The 18,088-nt window shown below is 33.8% G+C and overlaps 1 protein-coding gene across 1 annotated transcript in view; it reads right to left on the bottom strand.

The window, feature by feature from the left end:
• Lrp1b (LDL receptor related protein 1B) overlaps nucleotides 1–18,088 on the bottom strand; it is a 1,719,438-nt gene that overhangs the window by 222,804 nt on the left and 1,478,546 nt on the right. Inside the window, exons 58-60 of the mRNA XM_052181021.1 lie at nucleotides 11,249–11,371; nucleotides 9,015–9,196; nucleotides 1,448–1,647 (exon numbers count right to left, since the gene is read on the bottom strand). Coding sequence (XP_052036981.1) covers nucleotides 1,448–1,647; nucleotides 9,015–9,196; nucleotides 11,249–11,371 — 505 coding nt within the window. The remainder of the gene's footprint in view (nucleotides 1–1,447; nucleotides 1,648–9,014; nucleotides 9,197–11,248; nucleotides 11,372–18,088) is intronic.

An 18,088-nucleotide genomic window follows, 5' to 3' on the forward strand; every position in this document is an offset into this window, starting at 1 on the left:
TAACAATTGAAATATAAATAAATAAAATAACCAATAAAAAATAAAAAAAAATATAGGCCTAGATTTATAGTCACAGATAAACCTTTGAATCTTGTCAAGCTAGGACTAAAAGAACATTTGTTTTAGATCATTTTGGAAGAGAGAACTTTTAAAGGCTAAGTATAATTGTGATTTGTTTTGTTGTGATCGACATTTCAAATTATAGATTACCTGATTGACTGCTCTAATTGCACCCTAGTGGGAAAGTTCACAGTTGGACTGGAAACGTTTAACTTACATATACATAAGCTCATCTAATCATGGTGTTATGTTATAGCAGTGAATTCAACAACTTCTTCTCTGCAGTACTTCTTAGGAAGTTGAAATTGTTTAAACATCAGCATAGAGGGCATTGGGCAAAATTAGTGATGCTAAGACTTTGGGACATTTTTGTCTTTTCTTTTGATTCAAATGGCTCCAGACTTCTGAGGCCTTCATGCTAGCATACATTTTCACCATCTCACCTGACAAGTAAAAGCATCTTCCTTGTTTTCCTTTATATGTCTTTCTTTGGCTCTTAGATTCTATTCTAAACTTAAAGGACAGAGAAAAATCACACTATATTAGATAGCAGCAAGGGACTGGGTCCTTTGTATCTCTTGTTTTTAGGAGATGTTTAGAGATGAAAATATCAAATAACCAAAGTGATGTTAATTCAGGAAAATTTCAGCTTCTTTTCTCAATGGAAAAAAATGTTTACATGCATTCCTAACATTTTGAGAATTCACCTCAGTCATTTCTAGTTTGCATTATCTGAATCATGGCTATTCATATTTCTCTCCTTTTTTGGAGGCTTGACCTTTCAAATGTTACTTCAATTTAATTCATTCATTTTCCTCTAGTTTTACTTAATGTTCATTTTTCCTGCTCATAATTTACTCTTATATCAAATTCCTTTACCTATTTCACATAATTTTAAAACGAATGCATTATACAAAATAAAAACAATAGATTGAATTTTGCTTGATACTTGTATGAATATGTACTATTTAATATATACACACACACACTTTATTGAGTGTTGTGATGATGTGAAATCTTTATGTTGTTGTTGCTACAGTATAAAACTATATATAGTATATGTTAACTTGACCTTGAAGTCTTACTTTACTGTTGATAAAAAGTACTTACTTTCAACTTTTAAAGTAAACTAAAATTGACATGACTGAAACAAAAAACTCACATTCCTAATCAAGTTATCTTTCTATGACAATTCAGTAAGAAAAATATAAATATTAATTTAGAAATCCATCTCCCCTTTGTTTATTTAGTAAAGTATAATTGTGGAAAACTAATACTTTCAAAATTTCTATTAAACTTAAATTGAGAAATATGTTTGAGGAAAAAATATTTAAATAAATATTTTTATGCACTAGAAAATACTGACTTTTTATACTTTTCAACCAACCTTTGTGTCTATGAGATCCATCCATGTTGCTAAATTCAATGTGATTTTCATCAGCCCAGTAGAGTCTATGGTTGACATAATCTATTGTTAGCGCCATAGGTCTAAAAATCTTGGTTTCTATGACAACACCTTGATTTGTTCCATCCATTCCGACACGGCCAATGTGAGGATACTCACAGCAATCAATCCAGTACAAATTCCTAGGAAACAAAATCAATAGCTATTTCATTGACTGCTCTGCTGAAGTAAAACATTACAAAATATTTGCCTTTTGTGTCACTGTTTCCAAATTAATTCTTAGTGTCTCTCTGAACTGTGGGTGTCATGACTGGCTTCAGTGAAAACTGTTTTTACTTTTTGTTTTTCAAAAAAAAACATTTATACTGCTTGGGTGTTGTTTAAACATTACATATATATTCTTGTTAATATACAAAAGCAGATTATTTTACACATATACATATTATTAGTTTATACCCCTGAAATCTAAGATGCATACAATTAATGAATGTAAAATCGTGAAAGGTATCTATACTGTTAGAAGATAAAAACAACCAATTCTTGTTCCATCCATGTATCACGCATGTACTACCTAACTACTGTCAATTTTGACTTCTTACATATTTAAACTACAAACATCATTTCATAGCTTTGAATAGACATTATCATTATCATTAATAAAAACTATATGGGTATAATTATTGATACATGATAAAAATTAGAAAATTTAAATTGACTCGATTGCTACATCTCAAGCATGTAAGAGGCACATGTATCTGTCAGGCATTTAAATCTAATGACACATGAGAAGAAAGTCTTTATTCACTGCACTTTCTATGTCATGGCAGATTTAACTACAATATCAGAAGTTCTGGGACAGAATTTGAAGTTAGAACAAAAAAATTTATGTTGCTACTTTTGTGAGTAAAGCTAATCAGGCTAGGTTAACAATACTGTATGCTATGAAGTACAAAAAGAGATAAGCAATGCATTTAATTCAGCAATATGAAAGACATATAACCGAGAATATTTTGTAAAGATACACTATATGATTTTTTAAAGATTTATTTATTGTTATTTTAAAGATTTATTTATTGTTATATGTAAGTACACTGTAGCTGTCTTCAGACACTCCAGAAGAGGGAGTCAGATCTCAATACAGATGGTTACGAGCCACCATGTAGTTGCTGGGATTTGAACTCAGGACCTCTGGAAGAGCAGTCAGTGCTCTTAACCTCTGAGTCATCTCTCTAGCACCCTCTATAAGAATTTTTAAAATGTGGTATATGATTAAAATTTAAAACTATGTAGAGCTTGGATTGTCAGGAAGATAGAGCTTGCCCCAACATGTGCAAGAAGAAAAATCAAGTCCACATACTGAACAGCAAAAAGGATACATAAATGATACTTAAATTTTCTAAAAGAATTATATTCAATTAACTTTCTAGTTAGTTCCAATCAGTTCCAGGTTATGACTGAATGCTTCTGCATCCAGGCTTTCACTACCTTCCTCATGACATGTGCCCTTTCTTGTGTTTCTTTCCAAAAAATTGTGTCATTTACAGTGTTTCCTCTGCTCTTCATAATTTATTTCTTGATTAGTGCTATTTCATATGATCAGGGTAGGTTCAAAGAGATATATCCTTGTGAGGCTCTAAGAGAACAATGGATGATCTCTGTTACTGTTATGCATAACAAGCAACAGTATCTATTTCCTTAGATTTATACAGGATTAGGGCCATAATAATAAACAATATCATTTTTGATTTGTTGCTGATATAGCTAAACAATACACGAGGATGTAAGGTCCTTTTCCTCACAATCAGATAATCCTCCTTAAGTCAGTAACAGAAAATAGGTAACAGACCATACTACAGTACTTAAATAGGTATAGAAGTACATAGTGAAGCAATTCTTTGATACCACACTATGTTACAGTTATCTCTAAGCACAGGGAAAAAGAGGAAAAATGAAAATGTATGCTTGCCTAAAAGGGCCTCACAAGCAAATTCAATACACATGGACATGGCAAGGACTCCCAGGGACTAAACCATCAACTAAGGGGTACAAATGGTTCCAGCCCAAAATGTGGCAGAGGAATACCTTTTTGGGCATCAGGAGAAGGATGGACCTTGGTCAGGTAAAGGCTCAATAAATGCCCCAACAAAGGGAAATCAAGAGGGAGGAGGTGGGAGTGAGTCAGGTGGAGGGGCATATATGTGGAGGCAGGGGGTAGGAGGAAGGGCTGGGAATCTTTGGGGAGGGAGGAAATCGGGAATGGTTTTACCATTGGCAATGTAAATGAAGATGATATTCAATAAAAAAGGAGAATTATTTGAAAATTACAGTATAAAAGATTGAATCATAATTGGTGGAATTTTTTTAAGGAAATTTGCCTTTACTTGGACTTGAAACTTATTTTTATAATAATTAGCTTAGAAACTTCTTGTGAAATGCTGCCATTTCTTTCAGACTTTTAAGACATAGTAAGACTTAATTACAGATCGTGAGTGTGTAAGAGGTATAAAATATTGCCTTTTCAGGCCTTTATAGTAGGGTGAGTTGCAAGTTGAGTCTCCATTATATATATATATATATATATATATATATATATATATATATATGTAATGTGTGTGTGTGTGTGTGTGTGTGTGTGATACATGCCTAGTCTTTCATGGTAGAGGTAAAATTAGAATAAAGACTCTAGTCTCTTGTAGGATGAAGACTAACATCTTGTCAAAGAAGTGATATGTGGAGTCTTAAGGAAGTACACACTAAAAACAGGTTGCTTTGATTCAAATTCCAAGCCTTCCCATGACTATGTGAATCTAGATTTAATTAATCTTTATGAGCCTAAAAATTTTCAAGTCTTGAGAAAACCAATAGTAACTTCAATTTTCATACCATTATGAAAAGTATAGGTATTTATACTTAAAACAGATTTAGAATAAAAATAAGCACGCTAGTGAGCATCTAATAATATTATTTTGCAACTGCTTACATATAGCATATATGAATAAATGTCTTTGTTTTAATATTATCAAGCCAGTGGTTTGACTTGTTATATCAGATTGTTCCTGCATAATTGTATTATAATCTTGGATTTCGTTTATACTTATCTGTACCCTTCCCAGCCTTCAGCAGGCTGGACAGACCTTGAGTGCTTGCCACAATGAACCTTAAAGACCTAGGTGATGTCATCTGCCTTGGTTGCATGTGCAAGTTCCCAGAGGAACTTAGAGGAATAGACTGCTCACTGACCTTGCTTTCCTACATAATTTAGTTGAAACAAAGGATGGGTCTGTGAGCTTTCTCTATATAAAGGAAGTGCTGAATATTAAACTTGAAGCCTTGATCAGAACCTTGTCTTGGCTTCATTCTTCTCTCACCCTTACCTCTTTTTCACTTCCAGGCCCCTTTTAGGTAAACCCAGATCATCCATGGCTGCTGGACAGCTGCACTCATCACTTGACTTCCAAAATGAAACACTCATTAGACCTAACAATATTAAGAAAATCTCTACTCTATTCAAAGAAGGTACCATTCTACTGAGTATAAATGATCCTAACAGCGTCTCTGTTACATTTCGAAGGCAAAGCATCTTCTCCTTTAGATATATAAGATTTAGTAAAAATGTATTTTTCAAATTTGTCAGTAACTTTTCAATAAGCAAAATGGGTGTTTTACCTTTACAATGGAGCCTCTGTATAATTACCTATGTAAAAATGTTTGTCATAATTAATATGGGAATAAATTCATCAATACAATGCTTATAATTCTAAATTGTGCCAAATAATAAACAATCTTTATCCAAGATCACATAAGAAAATTATTAGTGTCAAATAACAAATCTATTGTGTAATTACATTATGGATAAAAATTCCAAAGAATATCTGGTTATAACTATAACAACTGATTATCTACTCTTGAATACATGGTTGTTTGAAAAGAATTAAATTATAAGTATAGCAGGATTTTTTTTTAAAAATTTATATAACATAGAAACTTCTTTCTAACTGTATATCTAAATCTGAATTTTAAAAGTAATCATTCATTCTCATTTCTTGTGGATTATGCCTAAATAGAAATATATTGAATTCAACTATTTCTAATTATAAAAGTACTAGGAGAAGTGTTTTTATGTAACTACAAGTTTAATGAAATATTTATTTGCTTTTTACACAAAATTAGAAATTTAATTTTTAACTTGGCATGTCATTTTCACATAGCAAACATTTTTCATCAGTGATTTCTTTTAAACAGGTAGGTCATTTCCAATTCAATGATATATCTGTTTTTGAGGAGGTATGGGTACGTGTCTTTATAGCTCTGACCCCACACTTTTGTGTATCTCCAATTACTCATTTATTTCCCTGGTCCACAGTGAGTATAACAGAAACTATGATCTTTAAGCTAAAAAACATTCAATTTCTAGATGGAAAGATAAAGCATTTACAAAACAGGCCGTTCTATATTCTTAAATGTTTAGTATTTGGTGTCTACATAGAGACATTTAGAAAATATTTCATATAGGAAATATTTCTGATGGTCTTGGAAAAAAATGATTTTATTCAAGTAGATAAACACAAGCTATGAAAATTCTCATCCCAGTAGGTCTACAAGCCATTCATTTCCCTATATTATATGTATCTTCCTATATTCCCCATGTCTTGGGAAGAACTGACATAAGATAAAATATGTAACTATGGAATAATTATTATAAAATAATTTGCATTATCATCACATTTATCAATACTAATGGATATAGATGTAGTGCATAGGGTGTATCTTTGTCATATCATCATCAGAATGATACATGATATTATTTCAGCAGTTAATAAATCATTTGGAAAAATTTCTGAACAAAAATGTATTTTTAGATATCAAGTATGAAGCTAGAGTTATAGTTCACAGAAAGCTCTGGAAAACGTGTTCGAGGTCCTTTTTTAAAATAAAAAGGCATATTTGCAATGATGTAGGTAGTATATTACAAATTCATGTTTAAAGCACTCCTTTATTAAAGAACGTTTAACTGTTCTGATGGGAATATGCAGGATTTGTGTGTCTTTAGCTACCCCCACCCCATTGTTTGAATGTTTAATAGAAAACAGACTCTCAAGTCATGGTCATTTTATTACTAAAAACTCAAATATGATGCAGTAGAAAAATGTGGGACTACAGCCTGGATATTGAATTAAAGCCCCAGTTTAATACTGTACACACTAAATCATTCTGAGAAAGTCACTTAACTTAGTTTGAGATTGAATATTCTTATATGTAGTATAAGAAAAGTCATAAAAATAATCACATTTTTCTCAGAAGCAAATTTAGAAAACAGTGCCAAAATGCCTTTTCAAAGTTTCAAAGTTTCATTGCATTAAACTGCTCAGTGATCCCATGGACAATTCTCGACTTATCTCTCAGCAACAACAGGAAAGAATTCACACCTCTGCATAAAACAGGCTAGTCAGAATAGCAGATTAAATCCCATGCATATAACAGCAGTGATGTAATATGAAAAGGTCTTAATTATATTTTTATTGAACAGCTTCATAAATTTAGGTGGAGTCTTTGAATTGGAACCCCACAGCATTTTATAAGTTCTCTGACTGAGGCTCTTCTTACAACTGCTAAACCCAGACTACCTATTATCTCTTTCTGGAGAACCAGGAGAACTGTGTTAAATTTGACAGTATTGAATTGTAGGTATTAAAATAGGTAGCTCTGTTTCATAACATGATAAAGTTTTATTTATTTCCTTGTTTATAAAATGGTATATGGATATTATAATCTAAATATTATCCAAAATGAAAAATTATATGAGTCCTTTATAATATCCACAATAATATCTCCTTAACTATTTTAATTGACAAGTTTAGTTATAGAATTATGTCAATGTCAACACTGTTTAGTTTATGGTGTAATAACTGTATTCTGGGAGAAATAATAGCACTCAACACTGTGTTTAGTTTATGGCATAATAACTATATTCTGGGAGGAAGAACAGACTATCAATAGTGTTTGCTTCTTAAACAAGGAATTCTGAAATACTGTTTATATTTATAAAACAGTATTGTTTCTCTCATTAGAAGAAAAGGATCTTCAATGGCTTAGAAAAAGAAGCCAAATCAGTTTGAGTTTCTAAGCAGTACAACAAATGAGACATCTGAAAACAAAGTTACTGTCAAAATGGCAAAGCAGTGAAACACTCTACAAACTTATGAATGAATACAAGTAGAGGCTAAATTCAGAATATTTGACAAATGTTTACTAAAACACTCATAAGAATACTCATATATAAATGGTTTGGTTAAAATTCTTTTCAATATTATGTTGCTATGGTAAAGAAAAATTTAAAATATAATAAATTATTACATAGAGTAATGTTGAAATGTGTACAGTCCTTTGGAAATAGCAATACTGTGCAAATCTTTTATGATTCCATATCTTCAGCTAAATTAATGTTTAAAATTAAACTCTCCTGTGTATTATGACATTATTTTCCACTTATAAACATTACAGATATAAAACAGAGATATACTATTTAGCAATAACCAAAATTGAATGGTGGCTAAAGTATGATTACTACAGTGACTTCTGAATACATACTTTGGAAATTGAATTTCCACTAAACTTCTGCTGGCTTCTCAGAAGGTGTCCTATTTTAACGTAACCCATTTACTCTAAATTTGTTATTTTAATCTGCATGTTAAGTAGATTGAACTATAGAAGTAATTTTGAGCCTGCAATCATGCTACATTATAGTATAAAAATTGAAAGTTGCGGGTTCTATATGTACCAAAAGAACATAATTGGAAGTAAAGAAAAATGGTCACACTGTATAGATTTCTCCCTCACCATAGAGCTTTGACACGTTGATGGATGTGCCCTGATGCTGATGCTCAAAAAGATCTTCAATGTGCTCCCCATTCTCTCTCTCTCTCTCTCTCTCTCTCTCTCTCTCTCTGGTTTTTTTTTTTTTTTTTGAGACAGGGTTTCTCTGTGTAGCCCTAGGTGTCCTGGAACTCACTCTGTAGACAAGGCTGGGCTCAGCCTCAGAAATCTGCCTCCCAAGTACTGGGATTAAAGGCCTGTGCCACCACTGCCCAGCTGTGCTCCCCATTCTCATGCTCCACAACTAATCTTTCCCAGGGTACTCTGCTTTTCCTCTTGAATTCATTTGATGATGCAATCTCATTTGCTATCTACCAAATGTGTCTCCTGCTTTAAGAGTAACGGTTGTACTGTTTACAGCTTAGACTAAGTGAACACGTTCAGGGTCTTCTTACCTTTTCCATAGTTTGAGGCATCAACATCAATTAAGTCTCTTTGTTGTGTTCATTTCATTGACTTCTTTGGGAAAAAAAGCTATTTTTCATATATTTGGAAAGCAGATATCTTAAATAGATTTTAAGTATATCGCTTGGACTGCTATGGCCATGTTTACTAAGGTGAATTGTAAAAAGTTATATACATTCATATATTCCATTAATTTTCATATTAACAGCCAAGAGAGTTCATCACAATGAGACTAGTCTAAAGATTTAGGATTTTTAACAGTTTTACAAACCCGGCTCGTGGATCTAAAGACAGGTCCCTGGGAAACTTCAGCCTTTGGCTCACAAGTACAGTAGGGTACAAACCATTGAGTTTGGATACTTCAATTATCCTTTTCTCTGTGTCAGACCAATAGAGGTTTTTGCCAATCCAATCAACAGCAAGTGCATTAGGGACAGCAGTGTTATGCACTACCTAACAAAATAAGAATTTAGAAAGTGAAAAATATAAATGGCTTCAATAAGAATCAAGCAATTGTTTCTTGATTTTAATTGAGATACAGAATTCCATTTAAACTGAAGAAATTAAATTTAGATAAAGAAGAGAACAATTTACCACCATACATTACTTATTTAAAAGAATTATCCAATGTATATTTAGTCTTCTAGAAGTTACATATATGCCTATAGAAATTAATTCAAATAAATCGATTCTACGTAGATGCATAGTTGGTGACCTCATTTCATTAGAGTTTATGTGTTTATCTTCTCAAATGCTGGGAAAAATTTCTATCACATATGCATACAAACCTTTATTAATATTTATTTTTATCAGATGTCATTATAGCTTTAGTAATATTCTCCCCATTCTCACAAATCCTTTTGATCTGTGCAGTATTATATTAAGAATCGGGACTGTGTACTGTGTTTGAACATAACCAATTATAAATACAAGAGTTTAGCTTCTGATTCCAACCGGTAAAATTCTTAAGGTGTTTGGGTTTAGGTATAAAGATGCATGCTTTTTTTATGTTTAAGTAATTCATGTTACATATGATAAGTATTTAAATTCTTAGAACTTTATGACTATAGGAAAGGAAAAGATTTGAATCATAGAGGATCATTATACAATCAGAGACCAAGAAATAATGAAGTTTTGGAGTCATCTTTGTTTAAGCAGCCAATAGTAATGACATAGAGAAGCTGGAGGGTTTGAGGTTGCTGTGATACTGCCTTGTGTTTTGACTACAAGACATATTTGCTCCAGCTTTCATCCAAATTCCAAATTTTAAAATTGACATTCCTGTTCCAATGAACATCAATGAACTAGTTTAAGGTAACAACAGAAGAAGAGCTGTACATTGATAGAAATGTAACTTTTTATAAAAGTATTTTCCAAATATAAAAGTAGACATTATCAAAACAGTCGTATAATACATCGAGTTTCATAAATTTGATGCAGACTTTAAAAATTTATCAGAGAACAAAAATCTGCTCATTCTTGTAACTATACCAATTGTCCTGCTAAGCAACCTGCTCCTATAGTCCTATTATTCACAAGCCTTTAAAAACAGTATTATTTATTTATTGTTTGTTTGTTTATAGGTACAAATGTCAGTATGTGCACTGTCTATCATGCAGCCATTTGCATGCTTGGTAACAGAAGTCAGAATAGAGCTTTCTGACCTCAGAACAAGAATTACAGACCATCGTGGGCCATCTTATGTGGGTGTTAGAAATTAAAACTGGGTCCTTTTCCACAATGAGGGACCTATAGCTCTAGATGCATATGTAGCAAAGGATTACCTTATCTGGAATTGATGGGAGGGGATCAATGGTCCTGTGGAGGCTTGTTGACCCAACTGACCCAGCGTATAGGAATGCTAGGGTGCTGAGGCAGGAGGGGGTGGGGGAGTTGGAGAGCACCTTCACAGAAGCAGGTAGGTGGAAGAGGGCGTGGAGATTTAACTGGGGAGGCGGTAACATTTGAAATGTAATAACCAATGAAATTAAAAAAGAAAGAAATGGGTTCTTTTCAAGAGCATCAAGTGCTCTTAGTATCTGAGTCATTTCTCAAGCCCTTAATAACTTCCATATAATATTTCTTGCAGCATGAACACCCAAGAAATATTTTTATTTAAAGCTTAGGATAACAGTAAAGTGGTACTAAGTAGATCATATCTAGAATATAACATGTATTTAATTATAAGGAAATAAAAACATTAATAATTGTACACATGTAATTAAAATATTTCCAACTAAGTAAATTTCAGCAGCGCAAAAATTTCAGCCAACACTCCATTGTTTGTTAAAGTTAAAAATCTTATCAAATACCCAGAAATAATAAAAATGGAACATAAAAATAAAATATTTTATTTATTATTTAAAATTTTAATAATTCAAAAAGTTAAGGTGTAAAAATGAATCCAAGCTAAAATGCTCTACATTGATTTCTATTAAGTAAGGTGTTATTTACTATTCAATAATACCAATGAAGTATTCAGTAATTCTCCCTATATATAGTTACCTTGATATCACTTCCATTTAGACACATTCTGTTTATACGACTTCCATTGGGTCTGCTTGAATCAATCCAATATATAAATTCTTCTCTATAATCGAAGTCTATAGCAATAACATTGTTTAATCCCTAAAAGTAAGAAGGAGCAAACTTTCAATAACAATTAAGATTATTACTAATGTTTAGTATCCAGAGAAATCACTATCTCTCTTTGAATATAAATGATTGCATATTACACTAACATTTGTAACAAATATTTTAATAATAGAATGCTTACATTTTCCTCATACCACATGTTTAAAAGCTATGTTATTCATTTGAAAATAATATATTAATAAGAACAAAATTTTTCAAAATTTATAATCTTTAAATAAATTAACATTCAACAATGTGAAAAAATTAAAGAGCGAAGGTTATAGCAATAAATTAATGCTGTTCCTCTGCCTGTGTCCTTCCTCTATTGAAATTAGATCAAATATCTTCATACAAAAACAAACTATTGAAATTGATAGGGAAAACATAACAGCAATAAAGCACAAGATGTTCACAGGTGCAAATCAGTAAAAGTTCCTTATTGAAAATAGGAGATAGTCAAAATCCCACCATAATGAAGGAGGTATTTGCAACTGATACTTGATGGGAAATGAAAATATGAGCTTTCTCCAATGGCGTGACACTGGATTTAATCACTAACTAATTTATGCTCCAGGAAAGGCCCTGTGCCTGAGAATATTTGTCCAACACCAAGTGGACTCCAATTTTCGACTGATTTAATAATTTCTGTCTTGTTTGGTTTTATGTTTGCTTGCTTGGTTGGTTATTTTGATTTTCCTATTTATTTATTTGTTTGTTTGCTTACTTGCTTGATGACTACAATTTTTCATTTCATTATTTGAATATTTAGTTGGTTGTGTGTCTTTAGAAAAAAAGACAGACCGTGAGGTTAGGCTCCTAAGGAAATGTAGAAGATCTGCAAGGATTTGGTGAGAGGACAAAATATGGTAAAAATATATTGCATAAAAATAAATGCAAATTTAAAAGTAAATAATATTTTTAAAGGAAGCATAACAACAATTACTGGTGAGGATATAGGGAAGATCATTTATTTATTCACTAAAGTGAGACCATAAAACTTGTGGGCAGTCCAAAAACTAATCTTAACACTAAGCACATACATAAAGACCTAGCTAAGTAAGAAAGTTCAATTCTACTCCAATACTAATTAGCTTGTTCCTTCTTTCAGGATCCCCATCACACTATACATAGTAACTATCCCTTCTATTATTCTATTTCATGATATCATCATAGTGGTCTAGGCAATGTGATTCTCTCATAGCAAAGCACATTTCCAAGGGCAACCCCATTCCTGCTTTATTTTCATGACCCTGGAACTCTCATTTATTTTTATTATATCTATAAGATCTACTGAGCCAAAAATGAAGCAATAGGAAAGAGACAGAACAGAAAAGAAGAGCAGGGGAAGAATGTGATAAGAACAAAATAAGTATAATATACTAAAATTTGTTTGCATTTAGAAATTAAATCAAGGAAAAACTAAATAAGATAAGTTACATTAAAATAAACAAACTTGAATATGATAACTGAGCCATCAAATGAAGCATAACCGTTTGCTTTTTATCTCAGTCTGGCCATACAATGGCAGCTTCATCCTCACATATACCTCACTGAGCAGCTTTGGTGATCTGAAAAACATTTCAAAGCTAATACAGGATATATGTGCACTAGGGGGAGACACCTGGAACTGCCCCATTCTGAGATGAAAGCTGGCCTTCACCGGGGTTTCATTTGAGTCCCCTGCTGTGGGTAAGTAGTGCTCTTATTTTCTACACAAAAAAGATCAGAATGAAAATGTCATATTAAAGACTAGTATCAGTCACTCTCTCATTCTCCTCTGCTTTCATTTTTCCCATGCCTTATGATAATGTTTTGGACTTTTTGCAACTATGTTTCTAATGATTTTTAAAGTAGAAAAAAGTCATCTGCATAAGAATATTTGTTGCAAATCATTCCATAAACTCAATTCTAAGGTTGGTACATCTCAGTTTATATGAGTCTCATGTTTAAGGTCTGGACCTCCAGGAAGAGAGAAACTTGCTTGTTTGTCTTAGTTTTGGAGAAGCAGTATTAATATACATGATAATTACAAAGTCTGAGTTCACTTTCCACTTTTACTCTCTAAGTTCAGAATTTGACAGTAATTGTGAGGTCTTTGATTCATGTAGTCCTGTATAAGAGTCAAGCCAATGTTAAATAATTCATGGTCATACTTCTTTCCAAAAATCCCTGAGAATTAAAGTGGATTGTGAATAGAAATTATCCAGGAAATTATGGAAAGAAAAAGTAGTTTTCTTTCTATTTCTCTTTTTATACCATCTATGTTCTAGTAACAGCAATATAAATGTCACAGGTTCAACTTTTATGCATCATTATGATTAACATAAGCAACCTCTTTTTACTTTGTCGTCACATTATGAAAATAATGGTGTGGTGGTTTGAATAAAAATGCGCCCTTCATAGACTCATGTGTTTGAATAATTGACCCATATGGAGTGGTGCTATTAGGGGGTGTGTCCATGTTGGAAGAAGTGTGTCACTGTGCAAGAGGTAGGATTTGCGATTTCACATGTGCTGATGCTATGCCTAGTGAGGTAGTCTCTTTCTGCTGCCTGTGGATCAAGATGTAGAATTCTCGACTCCTTCGCTAGAAACATGTCTGCCTGCATGCTTCTTGCTATGATGATAATGGACTAAACCTGTGCAACTGCAAATCAGTCTAAGTTAAACGTTTTCCTTTTCAAGAGATGTTGTGGTAATATTGCTTCATAGCAACTAAGATAGATGAACTATCCCAATAGGGGGGCCTATATCCACAAAAATCCACATGTCATAACTAAGCAATATGAAGTGATAATAAATGACTCCATTCAAAGTCTTCACTAAACTCAAAGTAATGACAGTAAGTCCATTCTTATTGGCATTGAATTTAATCATGAATAATTACAAAAACTAAAATTTGGAACTAGAAAAAATCTAAATTAAATTCACTGTACATATCTGAAGTGACTACAAAAAAATTAGAATTCTAAAATACCACCAGAATATTCTGCACACTACTTCCTGAACAGCTTAATAAATTCATGTCATAAAATCAACCAAACAAAATATAATATAATAGAAAGTAGGAAATTACACAGAAGACAAATTCTTGAACAGTATACCAATAGCTCAGGCATTAAGACCAACAACTAATAAATGAGACCTCATAAAACTGAAATGTTTTTACAAGGATAAGGACACTATCAATAGGACAAAACAGCAGCCTACAGAATGGGAAAAGATCTTCACCAACCCTATATCTGATAGAGGACTAAAATTCAAAATATAGAAAGAAATAAAAAAATTAGATGTCAAACCCAATTAACCCAATTGAAAGAGATAAAGAGATTTTCAATGGAGAAATCTCTCTCTCTCTCTCTCTCTCTCTCTCTCTCTCTCTCTCTCTCTCTTAAGATTGGTTGTTTTATTTATTTATATTTCAAATGTTATTCCACTTCCCAGATTCCACAACCCCTCCATGCCATCCCTCCTCCCTCTGGTTCTATGAGGAGGCTCTTTACCCACCCAAACATTGCTGCCTGGCCATCCTAGTATTCCCCTATGCTGGAGCATCAAGTCTTCATCAGATCAAGGGTCTCTCCTCCCATTGATGCCAGATGAGGCCATCCTCTGCTACATATGCAGCTGGGACTATGGGTCCCTCCATGAGTATTTCTTGGTTGGTGGTCTAGTACATGGGAGCACTGGGGGGAAGGCTGGTTTGTTGTTCTTTTTATGGGGTATGGATGCTTCAGTCCTACTTAGAAGGGGAGAAATGATGATGGGAAGTAGAGGGTGGGGGGACTCTGGAGGAACTGAAGAGGGGAAAGAAAAATGGGGTTGCAGTCAGGTGTGGGGGGAGACAGGGAGATTTATACAGTTCAGGAAATTGAACAGAGGTTTGTAGCAATGAAGGATGGGGAACTGGGTGGGCATAGTCACCAAAAAGTCCCAGGTGACAGGAAAGCAAGAGGCTCCCAGGACCCAACAGGGATGACATTATCTGAAATACCCAAAAGAAAAGGGGAGAGAGGATCTATAGAGAGCATTTCCAGAGGTTAAACATGGCCCACAATTGAGCGAGAGGGCCACGACCCATCTCAAAATATTTAACCCTGAATAGCTCTTGTCTAAAGAGTGGAGCAGACACTGAGAGAAGGGCCATCCAGAGAATGCATCACCTGGGGATCCATCCTGTATACATCTACCACACCCAGACACTATTGCTGATGCCAAGAAATGCTTGATGACAGGAGTCTGGTATAGCTATCCTCTGAGAGGCTCTACCAGAGGCTGACCAGCAAAGATGAGGGTGCTTGCAGTCAACTATAGGACTGAGCACAGAGATATTAATGGAGGAGTTAGGGGAAGGACTAAAGGAGCTGAACAAAGAAATCTTAATGGCTAAGAACTACTTGAAGAAATGTTCAAAGTTCTCTGTTATCTCTGTCTTACATCCTTCAAAATGGCTAAGATAACAAAAACTCAAGTTACAGCACATGCTGGCAAAGATGTAGAGCAAGGGGAACACTTTTCCATTGCTGCTTGAAATGCCAACCTGTACAATCACTTTGGAAATCAGTGTGGTGGTTTCTCAGAAAATTAGAAATAGTTCTCACCCAGGAAAAAGATATATCATTTTGGGGCATACAGCCAAAAAAAATGCCCTAATATCAATTCTTCAACTATGGTCATATCAGTATTATTTATAATACTCAGAAACTGAAAACAACCTATTTGTCCCTCAACTAAAGAATAGATAAAAAAAAATGTGGTATATTTACAAAATGGAATGCTATTCAACTATTTAAAAACAAAGACGTCATGGAATTTACCGCAAGTAATGGAACATGAGAATATCATCCTGAGTGAGATTACTTAAACCCAGAAAGATATGTATAGCATGTACTCACTTGTAAGTAGACATTAGCCAAAATTTATAAGCGGACATGAGCCATGTAGTGAAGGATAAATGTGCTACAATCCACAGACCAAAATAAATTATAGGGGATAAAAGGAGGATACATGAATCTCCCTCAGAAGGGAAAACAAAATAGTTATCAGAAGTGGCAAAAGAGAATGAACTGTGAGGGAGAGGTGAGGTGGGAAACTTGGATTCACTAAGGTATGGGGGTGTGGGGTGGCTGGAGAGAGCTGAGGATGAGAAAAGAAATTTGTTGCTGGTAATCTCTGGAAGTAGCAAAAGTCCTGGGATGGGGAGGTTATAGGGAGTCTTTGGGTGCAACTGTAGTTGAGATTCCTACCAGCAGGGTATATAGAGACTGAAGTGGACATCTCTAGTAGCCAGAAGAACATCCAGTGGATGGAGAAAGACATCAACTGACCTATAAAACCTCCATCCAAAGATGACTCTATCTACAAGATACACAGGGATAAAAATGGAGCAGAGACCAGAGGAACAGCCAAGCAGTGACTGTTCCAAATTGGCACCTACCCATGTAAGAGAGTCAGTAGCTAACACTGATAATTATAGTCTCCTGTAGTTGCAAACAGGAGCCTTGAATAACTATATCCTGAGTGGTTTCATCCAGAAAAGGATGTACCAGATTCAGAGAAACACATACAACAGGGGAATATTATGATAGTGGGGGATGTGGTACATAGAATTGGGATGCTGGAGAGAGGTCAAGTATACTACAAGAATATGTACAGATTCGATTAACCTGGGTTTATGGTGACTTACAGACACTGGTTCACCAACAAGAGAGCATGAATGGGGCTGGACCTAGGCCCCTGTGTTTTAGTAGCATATGTGTAACATGTTCTTCATGTGGGTCTTCTAACTACTAGAGCAGGGACTGTCTCTGACTTTGTTATCTGATATTTGATTCTCTCCACTACCTGGACTGAGTGGTTGGGACTCAGTCTAGGAGGATGTGCTTAGATTTGCTGGGACTAGATATCTCAGGGTTGGGTGGTATGCAAGTGGGGCTTCCCCTTCTCAGAGAAGGGGAGGGGTGGTAGTAGGGGGAGGGATTTCTAAGGGCAGGGCTGGGAGGAGAAGAGAGAGGGGCTACAGTCAGGATGTAAAGTGAATGAAAAATACTAAATTATTGAAGAGTAAATAAACATATTAATTAGTTAATTCATATCCGTAATCTGAAACTTCATTTTATTCAAATGTTTTTCTCTTTCGAGGAATAATGTATATGGGTAGGGATTCTGTGATAGTTTGACAATCCAGATGGTTGAATAGAGAACCTTTGTAAGGAGAATACAAATTGTCTATAACTTTAGTAAGAAATTATCAGTAATTCTTATTGTTCTCTATTTCCTTAACAGTAATTAATTTACATGCTGATAATCCAAATCCATGTTTAACAAGGCTAAAATAATAAATTGAAGCTGCTAGGATGGAGAAATTAGAACCTTTCTAATCCAGCCAAGGGTGGACATTTTATTGCAGTTGTCCCTTAATGCCCACAGAATACTTTTCTCTCTGAAGAATCAGATGTAAAAATATAACAGCCAAGAATGTGCCCAAACTGATTCATCCCTTTGGCTTCTGAGCTGAAAATTAATTTCATCAAAGTCCTATTTGCCTTTCTTACTTCTGTTTCTGAAGATTTGTGCCCTTTTGTTCAAGATGATTTATTTAGAAAATTTTATGTTGCTTCTTTATAAAATTTTTCTGAAATAAAGGCACTGTTAGAATTGAGTTGTATAACATATTAAAAATATCTTTCTTTTTTTTCCTTTTTTCTTTTT

The sequence above is a fragment of the Apodemus sylvaticus genome, chromosome 5 (assembly GCF_947179515.1).
Source record: "Apodemus sylvaticus chromosome 5, mApoSyl1.1, whole genome shotgun sequence".
Taxonomy (NCBI): Eukaryota; Metazoa; Chordata; class Mammalia; order Rodentia; family Muridae; genus Apodemus; species Apodemus sylvaticus.